Genomic DNA, 23,316 nt, shown 5'->3' with positions numbered 1-23,316 from the left:
CAGACCCTTTTGAGTCTGATGTTTGAGATAAGTCTTGAACAAATGAGAGGAAGATGAATAGATTGTGCAGGGTGCAGTGCTATACATAGTCTCTCAGTTTTTGGAAATCCTTAGAGAAAAGTTTTCATTCAAAGACATCTCTGTACTCCACACAGCTCTGCCTAGGGTAGTAGGAATTGATCTTTCTGCCACCAGAGTTGGTATCCAGCCAAGCTGATGGACAATTCAGAGCTGTTGTCTCTGAGTCTGAAAACAAGAGTGTAGAGTTACCGCAGCCATTAGCCTCAAAGGCTGAACCAAGTGGATCTGAGTAAACAGATTCCTATTTTTGAGGCTCAGATTTTGTACAGATATTTGCACTCCTTTTTCAAACCATGCTAGAGCTTGTACAGGAATAAATGGACCCAAGCATCTTTGCTGCTTAATGAACAATTCTCACAAGGAAAAGGAAGAAATTTCCCTATTTCTTTCACAGTTGTGTCAGCACTAGCAGTTGTGTTGATAAAACCATTTTGACTTATTAATTCAGATTACTGGAAAATCATTTCGTTTTCTACTGAATAAGTTAGAATTCCGTGTACTGTGTTTTAACTTTTTAACAAAGTGTTTTGTTTTTTTAATAAAGGGAATGGTAAAAAAACAAGGAGAATTTTTAATAGATTTTACAAGTTTCACCTATATTATTATTTAAAGTATTTGTTATCTAATTCTCTTGGTGGTTTTAGCCCTGTTTCTAGAGAAATAGCTCACTCTCTTGAATAACAGAAAAGTTGTGAGACTATAGGAGGTCATGACTGCAGGGTCAAAATTAGAGTGAGAAATGCATCATGTTTTTGGGTAGGAAAACAATCAGTTACTTTTCATGTGATTTTTCCATCATTTGGTATTTTCATCACATAGGTAGAAATTTAGGGTTTCTACCTCCAAAGAGCACATGTTTTGAAGGAGGCAGTCATTTAACTGATAGCACTGAGCAGGGTGATGGAATTCTGCATTAATCAATAAAGCAAAAAAATAGCACATACTTTTAAATAATTTTCTTTTTCAAATAGCTAATTTTAAAATTATTTTATTAGTAATCATGGATGCATCTGTTGGTTGATCAATAACATGAACCTGAAAGTGATTGTTCTTCTTCACAGATTGTAAAAGTTCTGAATTTGTATACTCCAGTTAATGAGTTTGAAGAGAGAGTCCTGGTGTCGTTTATACGTACAATACAGGTATGTCTGTCTTCTCATCAAAAACCATTTGACTCTTCCTTAGAAAACCTATGATAAGCCAAAATTGCTTGCACCCTGAAATACATTCTTGAAAATGAATTTAACTATGCTTTTTAGCTATCATAGTTTAACAGCATTGAAAAGGTGATGTCAGCCTTAAAATTTAGGCAATCACAAGTTCCCGCCTCCAGACTTACATGAAAGTGTGAGCTTCCCTGTCAGTAGGAATGAGGTTTTCAGGTGACAGGTTTTTGTACTTATTCATCTTAGTGTATGTGTGCTCACTTGTATGACAGCTTTTCAAGCACTGAGATTTAGATATGCAGATTTACTCAGACCTGTGTCTGCATGTCAAGTTCTGTGCTTTGGAAAATGAGGCCTATATCCATACCAAAGTTCTTAATTTACCTCTTCTATTTTTATATATACTGATGAAAATGGAAAGTTTTGAAAACTCCAAAGATAAACAGCCAGTAGAGCAAAATTAAAGAAACAAACATGAGCTTTCTGGTCTAGTACAAATTGAATTATAGTATAGCAAGGTAAGGGGGATTGGGAAGGTAGAACTGAGATAAAGCTGTAATTCCACTTACTGAAAAGTTGGTTACCAGATACTGGGCAAAGTCTCCCTTTTGCAGGGAATCTGAGTATTCCCAGGTTGCATTGTAACGGGGTGATGTGCAGAACTGAAGCTGATCAAAGTAACTGCAGTTTAATGGCACAGCTGGTGTAAATGTGTCGGCTCAGGTTAGCACAGAGTGTTTGCACACACGTCTGTAAGCACAGACCATCTCTGGGAGGCGATTGCTGTCGGTCAGCTGGCTGAGCACCGGTGTCACCACTTTCTTATCTTTGCAGGTGCGTCTGCGAGACAGGAAGGACTCTCCTCAGTTGCTCATGGATGCTAAACACATCTTCCCTGTTACTTTTCCGTTTAATCCATCCTCTCTGGCTTTAGAAACCATTCAGATCCCAGCCAGCTTGGGGCTGGGTTTCATATCACGTGTCTGATCGCAAGGATGTCCCGTCAGTGTTAGATGGAGAACCGGTTGCCTGATCTCTGTACCTGTTCAAACATAGTGAGCCACTAAACCCACCTTTTCTGAACAAAAGCCTGTCTAAGCCCAGATGTGTAGTTGAGGTAGCTGGAAACTGCACAGCAGCACCACAGGCTGAATGCTCCTAGGAAGATGTGCATTTGTGCTCGGTCATTGCATTTATGAGGACATCACTGATTCATACATTTCCAGAGTATGGAAATTGGGCTTGGACAAAAATTGTGTCTTCAGCTGTCTAGAGACATTTTTAGATCTTTAGTAACATATTTAAATAGTGTAAATTAAAATCCATATGTAATCTTCTCATGGGTGGGGACCAACAGGGACAGTCATAGTCCTGGACATGGAAGACTTGAAAGTAAGGCATTTTGTAGTAGAATACACAGTCACGTGGGAGCCTGTTACATTTAATTTGTAAAAACTGGAATGGAAAAACACAAACTGGCAATATATAAAGTTATTTCTTAAACCACTTCCTCATTTATGTCAGTTTGAAATAAACTGTAGTGGTAAGTCTTATAGCTCACTATATGCTCTTAGGTGTTCATTTGTTAGAACTGTGGTTTACCAAGCAAACTAAATCGCTGCTGCATATTCTGTTGTTTTAAATGTGTGACAGTATCATACTAAGCACTAAAAATAAGATACTTCATTTTTTGTTGTCAACCTTATTTACAGTCTGTTGCAGTCTGTTATTTTAACTGGATTTTTGCACATTGTATCAAGTAACACCTGTAGAGGAAAACGGTAACTAAGCACAAGTAGCACACTGGAAATTATATGTTTAGTTATTTTTAAAAGTAGTTAGTTAAAAATACAGAATCTTGAAGCAAACGATCAGAAATCAGTAATGATTTTAAGTATTTATTAAGGTTATAGAGCCTGTCTAATGTTGTTCTTTGTAGACCCCAGAGATGACGATGTGTATTTTGGTTATAATGTCTTGGGCTTTTGCCACTTAAAAAAAAAAAAATAACAAACCAGAGAAAAGTCTTCTTTCACACTGGAATATGTGAGGAAAAACTTTAATAGAAAAATTCTGCAGTAGCCCAAGGCTCTCATTCTTAGAAAGGTTGACTAACAAGAAAGTTAAGTAGGTTTTGACTATGATGCTGTCACTTGACTATGATTCATGCTGATTTAATGGTTGGAAATCATAGTGCATAATGAGAAACTGAGTTCTTTTGAATGTTGCACATTTTACTGGAAAGATTTTTCTGTCTCACACATTTTGGGTCTGCTATATAAAATTCACATTTCACAGTGTGGGGCATAAGCACGGAAGCCTCGCGTAAGGTTCCAGTTCTGTGGTGTATGGCTCAAATATACATGTAAAAATAAAGCCACACACATTGCTCAGTTGCATTGTGCAATATTTTTAATGTATTATAATAATCTGCATCTTAGTGTTAACATTAATTTATTTTACAATATTGATAAATAACCTAGAGGTACACTATTAGACTGTTCGGTGCTCCTCTGTTTGCCTGCAGATTCACAGAGAAAAGATTTGCTGTTAAGCAGACTGAAACATTTCAGTTTTGTTTTACTTGAGAGGCAGACGTGCTGTTTGTATGGTTGCTAAAGTTGGAAATAAAGACAACATAAACTTTGTCAGTATCATTTTAAGATGCTCCTTTCATCTTGTATTCAAATGGCCCATATTGCATTTGATGGATCATGTCAGTACTCCCAGAAACTCAGTACTGCATTGTAAAAAGGTTCTGAATGATCTTTGCTGAACGATTTAGATTGTTTTCCTCTGTATTGTATACCAAACACTCCTTTTCCAAATGTTACTTGGTTTCTGAGATTCTGGCTGCTGTCAAGTGGCTCCAAATAAGGTGTAAGGTCGTTTTCAGACTGTCAGGGTACTGTACTTGTGAGAATGTCATGGCAAAGCCTTCACATCCAGTAACAGGGTTAGGAAAGAAAACACATGAGAACATGCTGACCTACCAGTTTTTTTCTCCTATTGAAAACCAAACAATTGGCATTACAGTATGTTCATACTGTAGATCAGGAAATGTATCCACTACTTCAGCGTTAGTATTTAAAATGTATGCCTAAATGTATTTTTGTTTATCTTTAAATTTTGTTTACCTGTAAAAAGCCTTATTGTATCATTTCCTTAAAAAAAAGTAGTGTTTAGTAATTTATAGGTCTCATCCTTAAACTCAGTGGTTTGACTGGTATTACTTTTATATCACATTAAAAGTACATGCTGCTTGACATGTTTTAAAGGAAAATATTTTTGAGTTGGAATAGATGTGTTGATGGTAATTCATCTAACATTTTACATGACAGTATTTTACATGCACTTTTCAGAAGTAAAATTTTAGTGTGAGTGTATAATATAACTTTCACCTTAGGACTAAAATCTCTTTAACCATGGAATATAATGCAGAATTATTTAAAAAACTTTTTCCTTTGAATCATTGTTATGCTCTCTTAATGTGGACATATCTTTTATATTTTAATTTATTATCTGTTGAGATGAGAGATTTTATCAGATGCTGGAAAAATACTTGTCAGTGACCCCTTAGAAATATATACAGTTATTCTACAGATTTTGCACAATAATTACCTCATTCAGTTTGGTGTGTTTTTATTCCAGTGATCATTTTATTCTGATGTTTAGGACACAGTCTTCTACCCAAATTTTGAAAAATTGCTTCTCACACTTAAAACTGGGATGGAACATAAAAGTGCTTAATTCAGTTAAATGAGATTAATCTATCACAGGAAAAATCAGCATCAGCTTCATTGAAAGTGGATTGATATCCAGCAACATTTGTTCCCAACTTGGAAACACCAGCAATTGCAATTCAAAGGTCTATATGTAATTTGTGATTTAAACTGAACACATTTCAAGTACCATGCTAAAATTATGAGTAAACACTTGGGTTTTTTAAGATGCTAATACTTCATGCGATGAGTAAAAGCCTTTAAACATAGGTTTTCACTTGATGCCACTACCGTACATAGATGAGAAACAAAACATTGTCAGAATTACCTGAGCTCTGATCTGTTGTAGTGTCTGATGTTGTACTTAGTAAATGTATGCATCATAGAAACTGTAGCCTAATAGCTATCACTGGAAAATGTCCAAATAAAAGTACAACTGTACAGTTTGTTTCAGGTTTTTTTGGTTGGTTGGTGGCTCATGAGCTGTGTGCTGGCACAGACCCCAGATGGTCACAGGGTTCCCTCTGCCTCCATGGCAGGCCTGCTGTTGACTGCCAAGGGAGTTGGTTAAAATCTGAGGATGTGTAAATACACACCCAGATAGCAGCGGTGTGCCATAAACTGCTGTGCTTACGGGCAAATACTTTGTTCAACAAAACCCATTTCTAGTTAGGGTGTTTTGTCATCTAATATTAACTGTTCCTGAAATAAAGTTGGAGTAACTTCACTACACCATTCCCTTGTGTGCCGTGCAAGTTCCTTGTGTCAGGGGGGGAGGGCTGGTGGCTCTTGGCACGTATCCCCCTGCTAAAACACGGCACTGGGGTTATTCAAGTCTTCTTCCTCATAAAGGATATTTAACTAGATATTCAAGTCTTCTTCCTCATAAAGGATATTTGACTAGCACCTGTTAGCGCTTTAAACCTACTAAACGCACACAGAGTTGTTAATTTTCATCTTATTCTGAGCTTGTCGTAGAAATTGCTTTACAGTGCTTTGTAAGGAGGTGATTAATGTTTCTGTTGGTTTTCTCTGCTGGGTCAGAGCTGCTCCCTCCCGTAGCCGCATTGTCCATCATCCCCGGTCCCTAAAGGTGTATGGGAGGTGGCGGCTGTGCCAGGACGGTGACAGAGAGCACTGCCCAGCTCGGCTGGACGGGCAGAGCCGGGCTCCTGCTGCCCGCCGGCCGCGGAACCTGCCCCGCACGGCTCTGCCCGCTCTGCCGGGCGCTGCGGTCACCGGAGCGGGGCTGGGACAGGGCTGGGACTGGCCGGGGAGCGGGGCTGGGGCAGGGCTGGCCGGGGAGCGGGGCTGGGGCAGGGACTGGCCGGGACAGGGGCTGGGGCAGGGCTGGCCGGGGAGCGGGGCTGGGACAGGGGCTGGCCGGGGAGCGGGGCTGGGACAGGGGCTGGCCGGGGAGCGGGGCAGGGCCGGGGAGCGGAGCGGGGCAGGGCCGTTCCCCACGCCCCGGGGCGGGGGCCGGGCCGCGGTCACCTGCGGGACCTGCGGCGGCCCTGCGGCTGTGCCCCGATGGCGCTGGCCGAGCTCTACACGCAGGTGAGCGGGGCTGGGGAAGGAGGAAGGGGCCGGGGAAGGGGCGAGGGGGAGGGAGGGGCCGGGGAAGGGGCGAGGGGAAGCGAGCAGGGGCCGTGGGCGCAGCGCGGAGCCGCCCGTGCGGGACATCGCACCGGGAGCACCGCGGGGAGAAGCTTCCCTTGGAGAGGAACGCTGCTTTTGGGAGACTCTCGGCCTCCGGGAGAAGGTCTCGCTGTTCCAGGCAGCGATTTGCCAACGTGAAGGTTTCAGTGCCCTTCCCTGGGCACTCGGGCTCGGAGCGCCGCGCTTTCTGTTGGGCAAATATTGAATGTGTGGGGCAGAGCTCGGCCCTAAAGCAAAGATTCTTCCTCCTTAATGCGTCTGCTGAAACTTTTGCACAACTTTTCCTACTTCTCCTGTAGTCACCGGAGTGTTGTGACGTATCGTTTGTTTGCTTAGCTTTAAATAACAGCACGGACAGGGGTATGTTGGTGATCGGATGAGCCTGTAGCTGCAGCAGCTCTCACGGAGCCCGGGGCCGCCGCAGGGCTGGCGGCTCTGCTGCCCCTGAACGAACGCGGGTTTCCCGGGAATAATGCTGCCCCTGAACGAACGCGGGTTTCCCGGGAATAATGCTGCCCCTGAACGAACGCGGGTTTCCCGGGAATAATGCTGCCCCTGAACGAACGCGGGTTTCCCGGGAATAATGCTGCCCCTGAACTAACGAGGGTTTCCTGGGAATAATGCTGCCCCTGAACGAACGGGGGTTTCCTGGGAATAATGCTGCCCCTGAACGAACGCGGGTTTCCTGGGAATAATGTCAGGCAGGTGAAGGGGGGAAGGAGTGCGGGTGTAACCCGACACGGAAATGAGCAAACTCCCGTGTGTTTACTTGCGAGGCAGGGTTTGGAGACGGCCAGCTCTGTAGGCTGGGTGCATTTGCCAATGGAGGCTCCTGCAACTCCAGGGGCCTTTCCTGGAGAATCAATGCTTTTATCACAATCTTCTCCCTCCCTTTCTCGTCCTTGACCTAGTGCAGTTCATTTTCTTGCATGGGAGCACACTGGGTGCCCCTGAGGCTGTTTGGTGGTGATATTCTAACTCAGAAAGAATAACAGCAAACAAAGAATTCAATTTAACAAGTGCTTTCTGTAAGCCAGGAGGAGATCAGCATAGTGTAGGAACGATACAAATAACAATTTATACTTGGACAAACATGGAAAACTCAAATGTAAAGCTAATTTAGCCATGTCTTTCATATGGCTATTAAATAAATACTTGTGGAGCTGGGCTTTTGTCCCCTTGGTAACAAGGGGGTGGAAACATTGCCATTACAGTGGTTTGGGGTTGTTTAGAAAATGTCTGTGATTTTGGATATTGTGTGAAAAAATGCCATCATGCTGAAAGCATCAGCAAAGAGGTGTTGTGGAAGCAGCTGAGTTTCCATGGCTGTTCATCCCCTGATGGGCACCAGGCTGGCATGGGGCTCCCTGGAAAGGTCCATGTCTGTCCTTAGAGATACTGAAAACTCAGCTGGAGAAGTCACTGAGCAGCACAGGCTAGCTCCCAGGACGTTCTTGTGCAAGTCCCTCCTACCCTAAATTGTTTGGTGTTGATTCTTGGAGGCCAGACCTGAGGAAGTTAGAGCTGTACAGGGCAGTTTGCAGGGACCTCTGGCACCCACCATGGTTCAGGGGGGTTCCTGGGGCAGAGACACTCATGTTCTGAGGATCTACTGGATCTTCCAAGGCTTCTTCTAAATTAGAGTGGAAGAAGGTCATTTGTGCCAAAACCAACAGGTGCAGCACCAAAGTGAAGGGGGGAATACAAGTCCCCAAGGTATCTGTGCATCTGCTCACACTCCACGAAATGATGACTAATGTTAATTTTTCAGGTAAACAGCTGCAGCAGTTCTCACAGGTTTATTTAAACAGCTTGTTTCAACTGACCATGAATATAGCTAGGGTGAGGGAATTAAAGGAAGGGTTCTGGCTATAAAACAAAAAGATGATGGAAGACTATACATTATAGTTTCTTGTGTGAGTAGGGACAGATGATGTGGCTTTGTCAAACTCTGTCAGGATGAGAAGGACACACTCCACATCAGTAAAGTAATTCCATACTGACTGAGGTTTCCAGCTGTGTTACATCATTTTATGGCATGTTGTTTCCCATAGCTTCTCAGGCAGAGCATTTAAAGAAGCTGTTTTGGCTTCAGCATTTTAACCTCAGCATAGGAGAACTAAATGGTTCAAACAGCGTAACTTACATTCAAATATTTTCCTCAAATATCTATGCTTCAATGGGTTAGAGATACCTTGCTGGGATGGATCTAAAGTATGCCAGTGGATGCTTGTAAAGAAAGAAACCAGCCAGTAGTCTTTGAAGTTTGTCCTAGAGCAGGGAAAGATGTTTGGAGGTTGCACTTCAGTCCCATTAAAAGAAAGGGAACTGTGCAGAGTCTTTCTTGGATGTGCCTATGGCAAAATGCATCCTGAGTTCAGTGTCCTGTACTTGAATTCAGGGAAGTGATTGTCTATAGTTGATGGTCTGAATTCTGGTAAATGAGATGTTTTCTCTGGTACTTGCTTATTTGAACCCTCCTAGAAACAAGGTCTCTCCCTTAAGGGTATTTTAGTCTTTTTTCAGTGTTAGAGGATTTGAAGAGCCTGGCCCTTGCTCACCTTCCTGCACGCTGTGTTGTTCTGCAGACTCTGCTCTGAACAGGAGCAGAATTTGCATGTCTGAAATTAATGAGTCTGCTTTCTTTTTTTTATTCTTTCCTGAAAAATAGCAAAACCACAAAAAATATATCCTGCTGTACAGAGCTAATAATAATCCCCAAAAGTCCACAAACTGGGTTGCACTTAATGTTTGAAAGGTATTTTTAATGCTAGACTGGTATTATAATAGTAACTAAGCTAACTATTGCCTTGTTTTTCTGTTACAGTACAATAGAGTTTGGATCCCTGATAAGGAAGAAGTTTGGCAGTCTGCAGAAATCACAAAAAACTACAAAGCTGGAGACCGTTTTCTCCATGTGCAATTAGAAGATGGAACTGTAAGGAGAAAAACCTGAATTATTGTGTTTGCTGAGATATGTTTATGTAGAAACACAGGACTCACCATTATGGGATCTAAATAACATATTTCCCCTTTTCAACATATTGAAATTGGTTCAGTACACATCTGCTGCCCAAAAACATGAGTACAGTTCCATTGTCTGTATACATTAGTATGGAGAACAGACCTCAAAGGTCGCTTTGGAAACAAGCCCTGAAACTCATCCTAAATTGAAGTAAAAATCAGAAGTGCAGGGCAGGCATAGTTCTCTCTCAGAGCCAGCTGTTGCTTTTTTTGTTGGTTTGTGCAAGATCTATTAATTTTAGTATCCAAGTTCTTTACATATTTAATACTTTGAAAGCATTTCTGTATTTCTGCATTCCTGTTCCATAAAGACAAGTATTAAAGGTATGATTAAATGGAAAAATGGAAAGAAACAGAAGTGAGATTTAAACTTTCTGTAAAGAAAACTGAGGAATTGCAAGTAAGGGTAGCTATAGAGCTGACCTGAGTTCTGACCAGGTCTTTACTTTCTTTCAGTTGCAGCTGATCTATTATTCTCAACTGTACTTGAAATATGCCTGTCTTTAGAGAGCTAAACATGTTCCATTTTTACAGATTTCAATACAAAACATTGTAAATAAAGAGAATGAGGCTTTCTTTTTCATAAGCAACAAACAGCTCCAGTTCTCCCAAGTTCAGTGGGATGTAAGGAATCAATGAAATAGAAGATCAGACAGGGCTGCATCAGCTCTGTAACTTCATGTAGAGATAGAAGATTTGTACTAATGCAGACATAATGCATTTTATGACATTTCAAGTAATTTTTGTTGACAGGAGCTGAGTTACCCTGTTGATCTGGCTGCTTTGCCACCACTACGAAATCCTGACATACTTGTTGGTGAAAATGATCTCACTGCACTCAGTTATCTCCACGAACCAGCTGTTCTACACAACCTTAAAATTCGTTTTGTGGAGTCCAAGCTTATCTACACATATAGTGGTAAGCTAAGTGAAATGTAGAGGTCTTAAAAAATATTTTTAAAGAAGTATTAATCTTGATTTTGTTTGCAACATGATGTGTGTAATGTTTTCCTGAAATGTATTTTAACTCCTGTTAACTGGTTTTATATGTGAGTATAGAGCTGTTTGTTCATCAGCATCTTCTACCTAGAAAATTGCTACTTTGTATTATTTCAACTGTGCCAAAAACAGGCATTGCATATAACTAACCTGTGTTTTACTTTTCTTTTGTACACTTGGCTGTAGGAATAATTCTGGTTGCAATAAACCCCTACAAGCAGCTGCCAATATATGGAGATGCCATTATCCATGCATACAGTGGGCAAAACATGGGGGACATGGATCCACACATATTTGCTGTGGCAGAAGAAGCATACAAGCAAATGGCAAGGTTCAGTATGTTATTTAATGTCCATAAATAACACTTCAAGTCTAGTGGCAGTCAGTGTTAATTGTCAATTTTACTGTATGTGCCACTGGCTATTAGGAATACATTTGAAGATAGAGCTTAATTAGAGGAGAAGGGACTCCTTAACCAGCTGAGGAAATTCTAGAACTCAAAGCTATTTTCATTCTTGATGAAGGGTAAAACACTGACTTAGTGAACAGCAGTGACATCAACCTAGAGGTTACAGCTGAAGAGGAGTAAGAGAAGAATGGATGAAGGATGGAACTGGTATATGAGAGTTGGGCACAGCTGGGATTTCAAACATTGTTTAATATGTGTAATTCCTACATTTATACATGCACTTTAGACATGTCTGACATGAACTGTCTGATCATTTGGTTTTAGAAATAACAAAAACCAGTCTATTATAGTCAGTGGAGAATCAGGAGCTGGAAAGACAGTGTCTGCAAGGTATACTATGAGATACTTTGCCACTGTGAGTAAGTCAAGCGGCAATGCACACGTGGAGGATAAAGTATTGGCATCCAATCCAATAACAGAGGTAAGTTTTGGAGAGTGTCTGTCAAGTCTGTACTCATCAAGGGAAGAATTCTGAGAGCTTCTGAGAAATTTTGTTTGAAATCTTTAGGGATGCTTTATCTGTCTGAGTTAGATACCTAAATTAGAAAGTTCAGCCTCTGGATGTTGCTGATGGGAAGAGCCTCGGGAACACCCGCTCCTGTCTGATTTACCTGTGGCCCTGTGGAGGTGCTGGTTTATCTCCAGAGTGCTGTTGGACCACTTAATTAGATGATGATATAACAATATTGAACAATTTTGGTTTTATTAATTGGATCCTTCTGGTGGAAGAGCATACTTTGTCTAATTTTCAGTTTATGTAGCATTATACTATTTGACTTGAGGCTTGTCTTCAATTCTGGGCTTCAAAATTTAAGTAACACAGTTCAGTGCTGAGATTGATCCCTGAGAACCTTTGATTTTAGAGATTTGTAGTTGACTCAAGTTTTGACTAAGTTATTCTTATGAGAAACGTGAGTAAATCAAATTGTAAAAGTTTATCATTTCTGTAGGCTGTGGGAAATGCAAAAACCACCCGGAATGATAACAGCAGCCGATTTGGAAAATACACTGAAATCAGTTTTGATCGGGGTTACCAAATCATTGGCGCTAACATGAGAACATACCTCCTTGAGAAATCCAGAGTTGTGTTTCAGGTGGGTAAAATAAAGTCTAAAATAGTCAGTGTCAGTATAGCTCCTGAAGCACTGTACTAGTTCTGTAAAGACAATATTATGTGAAGTTCTGAACAGTGTATCCAAGCCACATTTGATTTATTTTTTAACAGGAGCTAATATTATTTATGATGAGTTACTTTATTCCCTTTTCTTCCTTATGTTTAGTGAAGAATGCTTCTCAAGGACAATTCCCTGAGATTAGTGCAAGAAATCTTTGAGAAATCTGTAACTTTTGGTTACAACACTAGCAGAGGCCAATTGCATCTGGAAAGGAACAGCATATACAGGGCAAAAAGAGTCTCAGTAAAAGAAATGGCTGAAAATTTATAAGGCCAGGGCTTATTTCATGTGACTCACTACAATGTCGTGGTTTAATTGTGGTACTGTACTAAAGAAGGTATTTAATTTTATAAAACGGTTTTTACAAAGGTTTCTTTTTTAGAAGTATTGTAATTTTTCAGTGTACTCACTGTAAAATACTTCTATATATCTTCTGCCCTGAAGGATGGTTTGGAAGTGGAGAGTTTTTTGAGTTCCCACAGGGCAGTGTTTCAGCTGACACTCCTACACATTTTTTGTTGCAGTATTTCACGGTTCTTTTTAGTAGAAGGTTGTTCAAGCTGAAGAAATTATTAACATCCTTGGGGAAAGAACTCTGCATATTGGCAGTGGAAATAAAGTATCCTTGACTGTATTGCTTTCAAAGCTCTTGCTAAGATGTGCCATTTTAATAATAAGCAATTTCTTTGCTAACCTATGTTGCAGCAGAATTTAGCCTTCAGTTGTTATTATCACTTTACAATAGTGTTGAATATCAAGTGTTTTTCAGTTCGTTTCTTCACTGTGTTGTTAATTATTTTTTTCTGTGATGTTACTCTTTGCTTTATTTTACAGTCAGAAAATGAAAGGAACTACCATATATTTTATCAGTTGTGTGCATCTGCTATGCAACCTGAATATGCACATCTTAAATTGGGTAGGTCTCAAGAAAATAACCTGCTCTTCACTTTTGCAGTGCAGCATTTTAAGGCTGGGTTTTCAAGTGCTAGGATGTTTAGTGCATTACAGCATAAATCTCACAGCCTTAAAACAGAACCTGCATTTTTAAGTCACTTAGCTGTTAATCCTGCTGGTTTTGGACTTGGTAGCAAATCCCTGGTAACTCAAATAGTGCACAATCAAGTACCTGAGTGTCCTTGGAAATCTTATTCTCATACTTTCTGTAGTGACAGATGCCATGTCAGCTTAGGGGCTGGATTCATTTATCTACAGAGAAGCTGTGGGAAGCAGAATCTAGGTATATGTTTACTCAGTCTCCATTCCAGTTTGTTTAATAGATGGACAATTAAGATATCTATGAATTATAAATATGAATTTGGGTCAGTTTAACTGGGTTGGGCTCATGGATTTCCCTCAGAAAGAAAAAGGGCCTCCAGCTCATCACTGAAATGTCATCTGACAGCATCTTTAATTTTTTTGTAAAAAAACTTTTTATAAAAGTTTTAACAAGTGGCTCTCCCCTAATTTCTGCAGAATTACAAGATTTGTTTCTTTTCTACAGGAAGTGCAGAGGAATTTAACTACACACGCATGGGTGGCAGCACTGTGATAGAGGGGGTTGATGACAGAGCCAATATGCTGGAGACACAGAAGACATTTTCCTTACTGGGTAAATTCTTGGGGATACATTTTCAGTAGAAGTTTTTGGGGTTTTTTTCCTGAAATGGGCAAAGATGGATTGTTTCTGAAATACCCAAAACATTGGTACTAATTACCTAAACAGTTTATTTCATAGCTTGTCTGTTGTGGTGTTGGTCTGTTTTCAAGTGCTGGGCAGGAGCAATTAGCAATTGGTGTTAATTGTTACTGGTCAGAAGCATTGAGGGCTGGAGTCTTCCTGGCCCATAAACTACCATGCTGTGACAGAAGTGGAATTGGAAGCTTCTTTGCCCCTGTAAAATCTTTTGTAAAAGCTAAATCAGACTTGAGCTGGCACTTGGGGAGGTACGAGGAAGTTTTGCCCGATCTATCATCGGATCAGACAGGCAGAAAATTGGCAGAACCAAGGATTTGCACTGTGCTCTGCAGAGATGCTGTACAATTCTTGGCTGCACAACAAAGCAAGTAACCCAGCATTGTTCTACTTTAATTAATTGTACTGTTTCTGCGTATTTCAAATAATCAAGGAATGTTTTTTTAGGTCTGAAGGGGGATTTTCAGATGGATGTTTTTAAAATGCTGGCAGCAATCCTGCACTTGGGCAATGTGGAAATAGCAGCTGTTGGAGATGAAAGATCATCCATCAGTGTAAGGAAGCAGCTCATTCAGACACCAACATTTTCTATTCTATTTTATGCCAGAAGTGCTTTAGCAATAGTTTCTCTCATATCTGGGGCTCAGAGCAGCATTAAATCTGGTGCACTAAACTTGATTGATTTCTCCATCTCCATCTGTGTGGAATCACAGCAAGTGTTCACACCGATGCTGTTCTGTGCCAGGGTTCAGGAAGTCTTAACAAAAGGCAAAATGTGGCTAAGAGTACCCCGTATCCAATTGATCCACAGCTGCTGGAAAATCCATTTTGGAGCTCTCTGCAGGATGCAGGAAGCAGAGCATAGTCAAAGCTGCTCAGAATGTGTCCCAGCAAGCTATGCAAGTCTAAAAGGCAACACCTAAAAATAGACTAAAGTAACTTTCTTTCAGTGTCATAATCTAAAACATCTCATCCAGTCCAAGTTTTTCTCTCCTGTATCAGGAGTTCTACACAGTATTATTTGCTTTAGCTCATCTTGCTATTTTGCCACATGAGGAGGTAAGAACAGAGCCCCTCTCCTATCTAAAAATAAAAATCATAATTTGGTGTCAGCAGCGCAAGGATTTCACTGTCTAGACAACAGCTAAAGAATTAAGTGTGCCCTAATAATATTTATTGATCTTCTTTAAAGATGGAAGATAAACATCTCAGCATATTCTGTGAGCTTCTGGAGGTAAACTGTGACAAAATGTGCCGGTGGTTGTGCCACCGAAAGATTGTCACCACCTCGGAGACGGTGACAAAGCCAATGACAAGGGCCCAGGCTGTCAACGCCAGGGATGCTCTGGCAAAGAAGATCTATTCTCATTTATTTGACTTCATTGTGGAAAGAATTAACCAAGCTCTGCAGTTCTCTGGCAAACAACACACTTTCATTGGTGTTTTGGATATTTATGGGTAAGAGTGTCTCTGGAAACGGAGTGGCTTTTCTTTGGAGTAGATCAAAAAGGAACTTTTTTGTGCTGGTAATGAATTTGGAGGAGTTTGTTTTACTAAAAGGTCATGGTCATGTAAGTTAGCATTAATTCTTTAGCATCCAGATTAATGGAAATCCTCTGCTACTATAAATACCATATTTTTTTTTTTGTGAATGAGGTTTAAATTTAACTTCTGATATGATACTTTTAGATTTAACTCTGTATTTTTTTGTTTTGTTATGTCTGGTAACATTAGCTTCTAGAGAAGTTTTGAAATTCCTTAGCATCTTCATTAGTCTTACCGTTAGTTAATTACCTTAGAAACATTGGGATTGCTCCAAAGACTTTCACGGATGCTGCCATTTGATTTTGATGTCAAAGGATTTTTTTTCTTATTTGAATTGTGTTTCAGATTTGAAACATTTGATGTGAACAGCTTTGAACAATTTTGTATTAATTATGCTAATGAAAAACTACAGCAGCAATTTAACCTGGTATGTTCTTTTTTGTTACAGTTCTTTATCCTATTTTGCTCCAGGGTGGATATTAGTAAATGCTATTTGTGCTTGTGTGATGGATATTTCTGGATAGTGACTATCCAGTAATAAATAAAAATATTTTATTTTTATATGTAAACATAGGTATGTGCATATATATAAATGAAAATTTCCAGGTTTATTTTCTTACAGACAGACATATAATATACTCCAAAATAGATTTTTTTTCTATCTTACATGTACAACAACTATGCACATGCACATACTGTATTTATTTTCCCTTAACTGTAACCTTCTTTATGTTTTCATAATTTTTGCAAATCCAGCATGTCTTTAAACTTGAACAAGAAGAATATATGAAAGAAGACATTCCATGGACTTTAATAGACTTTTATGACAACCAGCCTGTCATTGACCTAATTGAAGCTAAAATGGGAATTTTAGAACTTCTGGATGAAGAATGCTTGGTAATTTAATATTTGCTCATTAAAAAAAAAAAAAAAAAAAGCAATAAAAAAACCCAACTCTATTGATTTTTACAGGTGGGGCTTGTAATCCATATTTTCCCCTTTTGAGTGGGAAATGAAGCATTTTCTTCAGAGAAGGAATATTAATGTTTGCCCTCTGATAGGCAGTTTTGACTGTAAATTACTTATTCTGTTTTCCTCTTAAAGAATTGAGAACCTAAAGCTCAGAGCTTAGCTGGAAGTGATCCAGCAAGTGGAGTTCACCCCTGTGGGGGCAGTGCAGGGCTGGAGCAGGGGTGCAGTGGGATCCTCATCCCTTTCCCTGCCCAAACTGCAGCCCAGGCAGCACTTTGCTGCTGGTAGTCTTGCTCCAAGCAGGAATTTGGACTGCTCAGTCTCCAGGACTCTCTTCCACCAATATTTTTAAAATCAAGTTAGTCCACAAATCACTACTTTTGATACGGAACTTTGTGGATTAATACAACCTTCTTTCCAAGAATGATTTGCTGCAGGGAGCCACTGGTGAGTCTGAAGTGACAAAAACTGGTTATCAGGACTTGTAATTCACTGGAGGGGATTTAAGCAGGTGTTGACTGACAGGCAGCATTTCTGCTGCTTCTAACAGCCCAGCTGAGTTTGTTAAAGAGATTTCCCTTCTCGTTCTTACAGCTGCCTCATGGAAAAGATGAAAACTGGCTTCAGAAGCTATATAATAATTTTGTCAATAAAAACGCGCTCTTTGAAAAGCCAAGGATGTCAAACACTTCTTTCATCATTCAACACTTTGCTGATAAGGTAAAGTGTAAACAACTCAGTATTGTTCCCCATATTTCTAGCAGTAGCTCATTCAGAAAAAGTCCAAATGTAGGAAATAGGAAATATTAACCACACCTGTTTGGAACTTCTATAACACTATTTATTTATTGGTGATACAGCCTGTAAAATGCCATTTAAATGTAAGAAGTGCTGAAGATAATGAATTTGAGAGCATAGGAATAAACCATGAGGATAAAAAAGCAGAAAAATAATAGAATGTATAAATAGAACAGTTAGAGCTGTAGCTCATACACCTTTCAGTCTCAGTTATTTACATTTCAGATGTAGTATTCCTTTTTGGTCTTTTGATTTAAAATCATAGAATAATGTAGAAAGGAGGAAAGAAGTTCCTAATGAAGGCAGAAGGATTTAGATTCTGTCAGTTTGTCCTGCTCCTAAATTTGCAGGATGCATGCATGTAACCTTGAGAGAATGGAACTGGGAAAAGCAGAGTTTCAGCCGTCATGTTTGAGATTAATAAACAGCTCTTGGCTACCACAGCTGGGAGAGTAAAAACTATTGTTTTGCCAATTGTTTGTTTATGTGTTGCTGAAGAGTTAATGATTTCACCTGTTTGCACAGGTAGAATATAAATGTGAAGGATTTCTGGAAAAAAACAGAGATACAGTACATGAAGTATTGATTGAAATCTTGAAAGAGAGCAAGGTTTGTGTCCAACAGTAATGATTAATTTTCTGAATACTTGATTTTACTGGAATGAATTCAGATCTGATTTAAAAATATTTGTTCTGATACAAAGATTTTTAATAGGTTGACTAAGTTAATTTTATCCATATTGTACAAGTGTATATTTTTAACATCAAATAATATACAAGATGAAAAAACACAGTTCAACTTTCTTCATATATGTGCATTTACTATGCTTGTTATATTGTTTTGTTTTTTTTAATCTCTCCCTTAAAGAGCATTTTGTAATCCTTATAACTGAAAACTTTTTTTTTCTGCAGTCATTACATGCAGCTTTGATAGGTGGTTTATCATTAACAACTGCCTTTCTTTGTTCTTCAAAAGAGGTTAAGAAAATGCCAGGGCAAAGGAAACATCAGGTGTCTTATGTGTGCCTGCCACTTCCCATCTGCTTGTCCCTTTGAAGTCCAGAGCCTTGAGACTTCAGGATTACTCTTAAGAAGCTAAATTAATCAGACCTGAAAATATATTAATTTTAATTGCATATTGTGAAAATACAGCCTTAAGTGCTCTTATTTTTAGTTCTGCTCTGTGTTTATGTCTGTATTTGCTTATATTGAAGTAGCTTTTGCAGGCTGCTCTCACAGATGTTGAGTTTTGTGTGTGAAATGTGTAAGTGCTTCACAGTAGACTCAGAATCATTGCAACTCTTTTTTCAGTTGTTGTTTGTGGCTTAAATACCCAGTTCAAAATCCTGCAATACCTGGCCTAAGTATTAAGGGGTTTGCATTTTATGTTATAGTAAATGTAATTTTGATTAAAATGATGCTGCAGTTACACAGTGTTTAACTCTGGTTCTTTCACCACACTTTTAGTTTCATCTGTGTGCAAATTTTTTTCAAGACAGTCCAGTGTCAGCTTCACCTTTCAGTTCAGCTATAAACATCAAATCTGCCAGGCCTGTTCTGAAATCACCCAACAAACAGCTCCGGATGACTGTGGGCAGTAAGGTACTGCACAAAGCTGCTGTTCCGTGGTGTTTGTACTTTCTGGGAAATGCTGGGCAGTCTGAGGCTGGATTCTGTCACTGTTGATGGGGGACTGTCTGGTTTTCAGGACAGCAGGGGACACAGAGCAGTGCTTCAGGTCTGGCTATAAGTAGGTGTGTTTATTTTGTATATAGGAGGCTGTTTAGTACAGCCACTGTCTTCAATTTCCTGCATGTAAGATCTAAATCCTATCTCTCAGTGTCCAGCCAAAACCTATCAAATAATTAAAAGACTAAGATTTGACTTTTTACTGGAAATGTTTCATTAGGAAAACTCTTCTGTCTGGTGTTTTCTAGTTCCGGAATTCTTTGTCTTTACTTATGGTGACACTCAATGCAACCACTCCTCATTATGTGAGATGCATAAAGCCAAACGATGAGAAATTGCCTTTTGAGTAAGTATGTTAGTTGTGCTCAGTTGTGGTTTTCTGTATCACTCTAGTGGTGTGTCAGCAAGCTAAATTCTTATTGTTGAGAAACTTCCCATGCAGAGGGTGGTTTTCCTTTCCAGACAGCTGAATTTGAAAAAAAAAATTATCTTCTTCAAAAATGGAATATTTAGGTATCATTATTGTTACCTTAAAAATCCTTTAACCTAATATTTTTCAAGTTAGATACCAATGCTTGTGTATTTATCAGAACATTTTTAGGGTAAAGGTTGTCCTCCTTTGGTTTAAGCTGATGAATATTTTGTATAGGTGTGTTGTCCTTATGCAGTATAGATTAACCCCAATTCATATTTAGAGAATAAAAACCTCTGCCATTTTCTTTGTCAAATTCCCTTTTGTCTGCAGAAATATTTAAATGAGCTTTAGAAGTCAGAAAAGCTGTGAGCAGTGTTGAACCCAGCCCCAGATTTTTCCCCAGTTTTTATGTAATTTTTATGTTTTAATGCAGTCATATGTGACAGACAATTTTCATAATTCCTATGATTGATAACCACTAACCTGTGAGTAGGAGTGACTTTGGTGCAGCTGTTGGTCTCTTCTATGGGCAGACCTGTGGAAGCACTCTGGTGTCTTCCACAGATTCCAGCTGGCAGGCAGTGCACTGACAAATAAAATTAAAGCCTTTATCATACATGAGTAGGAGGGAAAAGGCCAGCTTTGATTCTAAATTAAATCTTTTAAGTGTGTTAGTTCATTTTCTTGTAGCCAGACAAAATCTTTCTATGCAAAACTCTTTACTGATGATATTATATCACTGTCACTGCAGTGAGCTCTCATGATTCTGCAGTGAGGGCAGAAATGGCTTGGATAATGTAAAAATATGTCAGAATTAGACTAGAAAAGTGCACCATAAGCCTCTGAAAGAACACTGTAGTCATCTGCCAGACACAGGGGTTTGTTGGCTGCTACTGAATTGACACTGGTGGTGTGCTCTGTGGACATACCAGCTCTGTCCAGAGCAGGAAAGGGCCTTTCCATGCCTTGTGTTTGTAATTTTGAATCCAGGTATTAATGAGCAAATCCTGGTTTATTCATAATGAATGGGCTAAAGAATAGCTGGGGAGATTCTTCCTAGTGGGTTCCTGAAGGGGTTTATTTCTGTGTATTTTTTGTGTTAAGATTGGAGCTATTCTTTACCACTTACTGCTATGAACTGACACAGTTAATACTGAAAGGAAATAGGAATTTTAATGAGAGAAATAAATACAGTCTTCCTTTGGCTTTGAGAAAGAAACAGAAAGCCCAGATTTTTGTATTTATTTATCTTTTTAATATGTGATATGGAGTAAGACACTATATAGGAAGCAGAGAGCTTTGTGTCCTATGAGCAGACATACAAATCCAGTTGGTAGAATGGTTCTAATTATTACAGCATGCCAAACCAATGTAAAGCATAACACTGCTTTTCTTTTAGGTTTGATTCCAAAAGAGTTGCTCAGCAGCTGCGAGCATGTGGTGTTTTGGAAACTATTCGGATTAGTGCTCAGAGCTACCCGTCCAGGTAGGGATAGCTGTGACCTTCCCTGTGCCAAAAAAATACCTGGTTGTCCTAATTAAATTAATTTGTTGACTTCTAATTTTCCAGGTGGACATACATTGAGTTTTTCAGCCGTTACAGCATTCTTATGACACAGCAGGAGCTCTCCATAAATGACAAGAAACAGATTTGCAAGATTGTTTTGCAGCGGCTGATCCAGGTTGGTTTGTCTGCACCAACCAATAGATGTATTACAGCATCTATTAGAAATAAAAGGTCTCTTTCGCCATGGGTAGTATCTCTCCTCACACAGGAAGGGTATTTACCTTATTACTGTCTTTCCTGATTTACTGTGCTGCACACAGGCTTGTGGGTCAGTAACCTTGTGCTGTGACAATCATGATGTAGACAGAGAATTTAACCACTCTGTGCTTAATATTGTTACTTGCAAAATGGAAGTTGTGCTGTCTTTATAAACCAGTAAACAGTAAATGGTGTACATTTGTTAAGTATTACAAGCACAAGAGGGATTTTGATGGTGGAATGCAGCATATTGGAGAGCTGTTCAAAAATTTGCTATTTTGCACATTGCTTCTATTTGTTAGAGGAGCCTGTGGTGGTGAGGCTGGTCCCAGTCAGGTCAGCACACCAGGAGTGGGTTCAGATTTGGGGTGTGGGACTCCAAACACAGGCACACTTGCTGAGTAGCTCTGGCACAGGCCAAGGGGGAGAGCTGGAACTTCAAAGCAGCCTCACTTTGAGTTTTTGCTCACACAGCTCACTGCTTCCAGGCTAGAAGCATGCATCAAAAGGTACTGCTGAGCACATGGAACCAGACTTGGAGGAGGAGGTGAAGAGGTTGCTTTTAAGGCCTTGATGATAAGTCCAGAGCCTCCCTTTAATTTTAGATCACGAGTGTACAACTTTTGATGTAGTTCTCTGTGTCTTTCCTGCTAAGTGGGTTTTCCCCCCTACCTACTCCTATCTGCAAAGCAGGCAGAGAGGCTGTTCTCATTTAGGAAGATCATGTCTTGAAGCAGAGCTTGCCTGAAGTGACAATTTGCAAAAGGAAGAGAATATCTGGTCTACAAAAATAAACTAAAAACTTAATATATCTACTGTTTTCTCTTTCCAGGATCATAACCAGTATCAGTTTGGGAGAACAAAAATTTTTTTCAGAGCGGGACAGGTTGCTTACTTAGAGAAGCTGCGCTCAGACAAGCTGAGGCAGGCGTGCATCCTGATCCAGAAGCGTGTGCGGGGCTGGCTGCAGCGGAGGAGGTTCCTGAGCATGAGGAGAGCAGCGCTCACCGTGCAGCAGTATTTCCGCGGGCAGCGCACCGTGAGGTACTCCTGCCTGCTCCCTGCCCGCTCCTGGCGTGTCTGAAGGCACACAGGAGGGCCTGCTAATGCCCAAGTGTAGTTTTTATGGAAGAGCAATTCAGGTTGTATTTCCATTTCCTGTTGATTGTAATTACGAACTTGAACGTGTTCAAGTCTCTCAGCTGGTATGAAAAATTGCGCCAGTAGTTTCCAGTGGTGTCTGCCAGCTTCCCCAGTGGCCACTCTGCCTGTGAGCTCAGTCCTTAGCTGATAATAGATGTCCCAGCTGGGCTTTCTGCTGAGCTTCAGAGCCAGAGAGGAAATCAGGGGTGTACAAATTAGTATGGACAAATCACTGTAAAGAAAGTGCACCAGGCATTCTCAAAGCAGACTGAAAAATGGCCCTGTGTAGGCTTGGAGGTTTTCATAAGGAGACCATCAGAACAAGTGCTTGTGGACACACTTGAAAGTTTTGGATAACTCCCTCTTTTTCACTTTGGTTGAAGAACGAGCTCTGTTGTTGATAATGGATGCCTGTTCTTGATATCTCCTCTTTTTTGTGTGTGTGTTTGTAGTTTGATCGACCAATGCAATGAGCATGAGAAATCAAATGTGACTAAAGGAAATTTTATTGTCTTTTGAATTAAGGCAAGCTATAACTGCAAGAAATCTGAAGCAAACATGGGCAGCTATAATTATTCAGAAATACTGTCGGGGTTACCTGGTCCGTAGGCTTTGCCAGCTCATCCATGTGGCTGCTGTAACAATACAAGCTTACACAAGAGGATTTCTAGCAAGAAAAAAGTATCGGAAGGTACAGCCTATCAAAATTCTTATTTCAGTAACTGGAAACAACTCGTGCTCTGTAAAAAAGATGAACACAATGGCAATTATCCCTAATACTTTACCTTTTGCCTGTCTGGTTCTCCTATCTTCAGCTGTTTTTCTGGTTTTTTAGCAAGATCTCTGTCTGGTTTATGTTGGATGCAGACCACATGCTGTGATTACTGCAGTGGCTCAAATGTTTCTGCAGCCTGGATATTTCAGTGTTTTGTTATTTCCATGGGATGCATTGTCCTCACCGGTGTGTGTAGGCTCACAGACTTGTAATTGATGTGGATTGTG

The 23,316-nt window shown here is 39.9% G+C and overlaps 2 protein-coding genes across 2 annotated transcripts in view; both read left to right on the top strand.

The window, feature by feature from the left end:
- The window catches only part of MYO5A (myosin VA), a 97,005-nt gene extending 91,304 nt beyond the window's left edge, over positions 1–5,701 (top strand). Inside the window, exons 40-41 of the mRNA XM_058847120.1 lie at positions 1,143–1,223; positions 2,082–5,701. Of these exons, the coding sequence (XP_058703103.1) occupies positions 1,143–1,223; positions 2,082–2,234 (234 nt within the window). The 3' untranslated portion in view covers positions 2,235–5,701. The remainder of the gene's footprint in view (positions 1–1,142; positions 1,224–2,081) is intronic.
- A 753-nt stretch (positions 5,702–6,454) lies between these two features.
- MYO5C (myosin VC) overlaps positions 6,455–23,316 on the top strand; it is a 33,274-nt gene continuing 16,412 nt past the window's right edge. The window contains exons 1-20 of the mRNA XM_058846613.1: positions 6,455–6,526; positions 9,456–9,566; positions 10,406–10,571; positions 10,838–10,982; positions 11,385–11,541; positions 12,071–12,214; positions 13,130–13,211; positions 13,797–13,904; positions 14,436–14,542; positions 15,181–15,446; positions 15,879–15,960; positions 16,290–16,430; positions 17,100–17,225; positions 17,829–17,912; positions 18,770–18,904; positions 19,240–19,337; positions 20,806–20,892; positions 20,977–21,088; positions 22,004–22,215; positions 22,840–23,005. Coding sequence (XP_058702596.1) covers positions 6,500–6,526; positions 9,456–9,566; positions 10,406–10,571; positions 10,838–10,982; positions 11,385–11,541; positions 12,071–12,214; positions 13,130–13,211; positions 13,797–13,904; positions 14,436–14,542; positions 15,181–15,446; positions 15,879–15,960; positions 16,290–16,430; positions 17,100–17,225; positions 17,829–17,912; positions 18,770–18,904; positions 19,240–19,337; positions 20,806–20,892; positions 20,977–21,088; positions 22,004–22,215; positions 22,840–23,005 — 2,556 coding nt within the window. The 5' untranslated portion in view covers positions 6,455–6,499. The remainder of the gene's footprint in view (positions 6,527–9,455; positions 9,567–10,405; positions 10,572–10,837; positions 10,983–11,384; positions 11,542–12,070; positions 12,215–13,129; positions 13,212–13,796; positions 13,905–14,435; positions 14,543–15,180; positions 15,447–15,878; positions 15,961–16,289; positions 16,431–17,099; positions 17,226–17,828; positions 17,913–18,769; positions 18,905–19,239; positions 19,338–20,805; positions 20,893–20,976; positions 21,089–22,003; positions 22,216–22,839; positions 23,006–23,316) is intronic.

Source organism: Poecile atricapillus, chromosome 11 (genome assembly GCF_030490865.1).
Source record: "Poecile atricapillus isolate bPoeAtr1 chromosome 11, bPoeAtr1.hap1, whole genome shotgun sequence".
NCBI classification, from domain to species: Eukaryota; Metazoa; Chordata; class Aves; order Passeriformes; family Paridae; genus Poecile; species Poecile atricapillus.
This window is presented reverse-complemented; position numbering and strand designations above follow the sequence as displayed.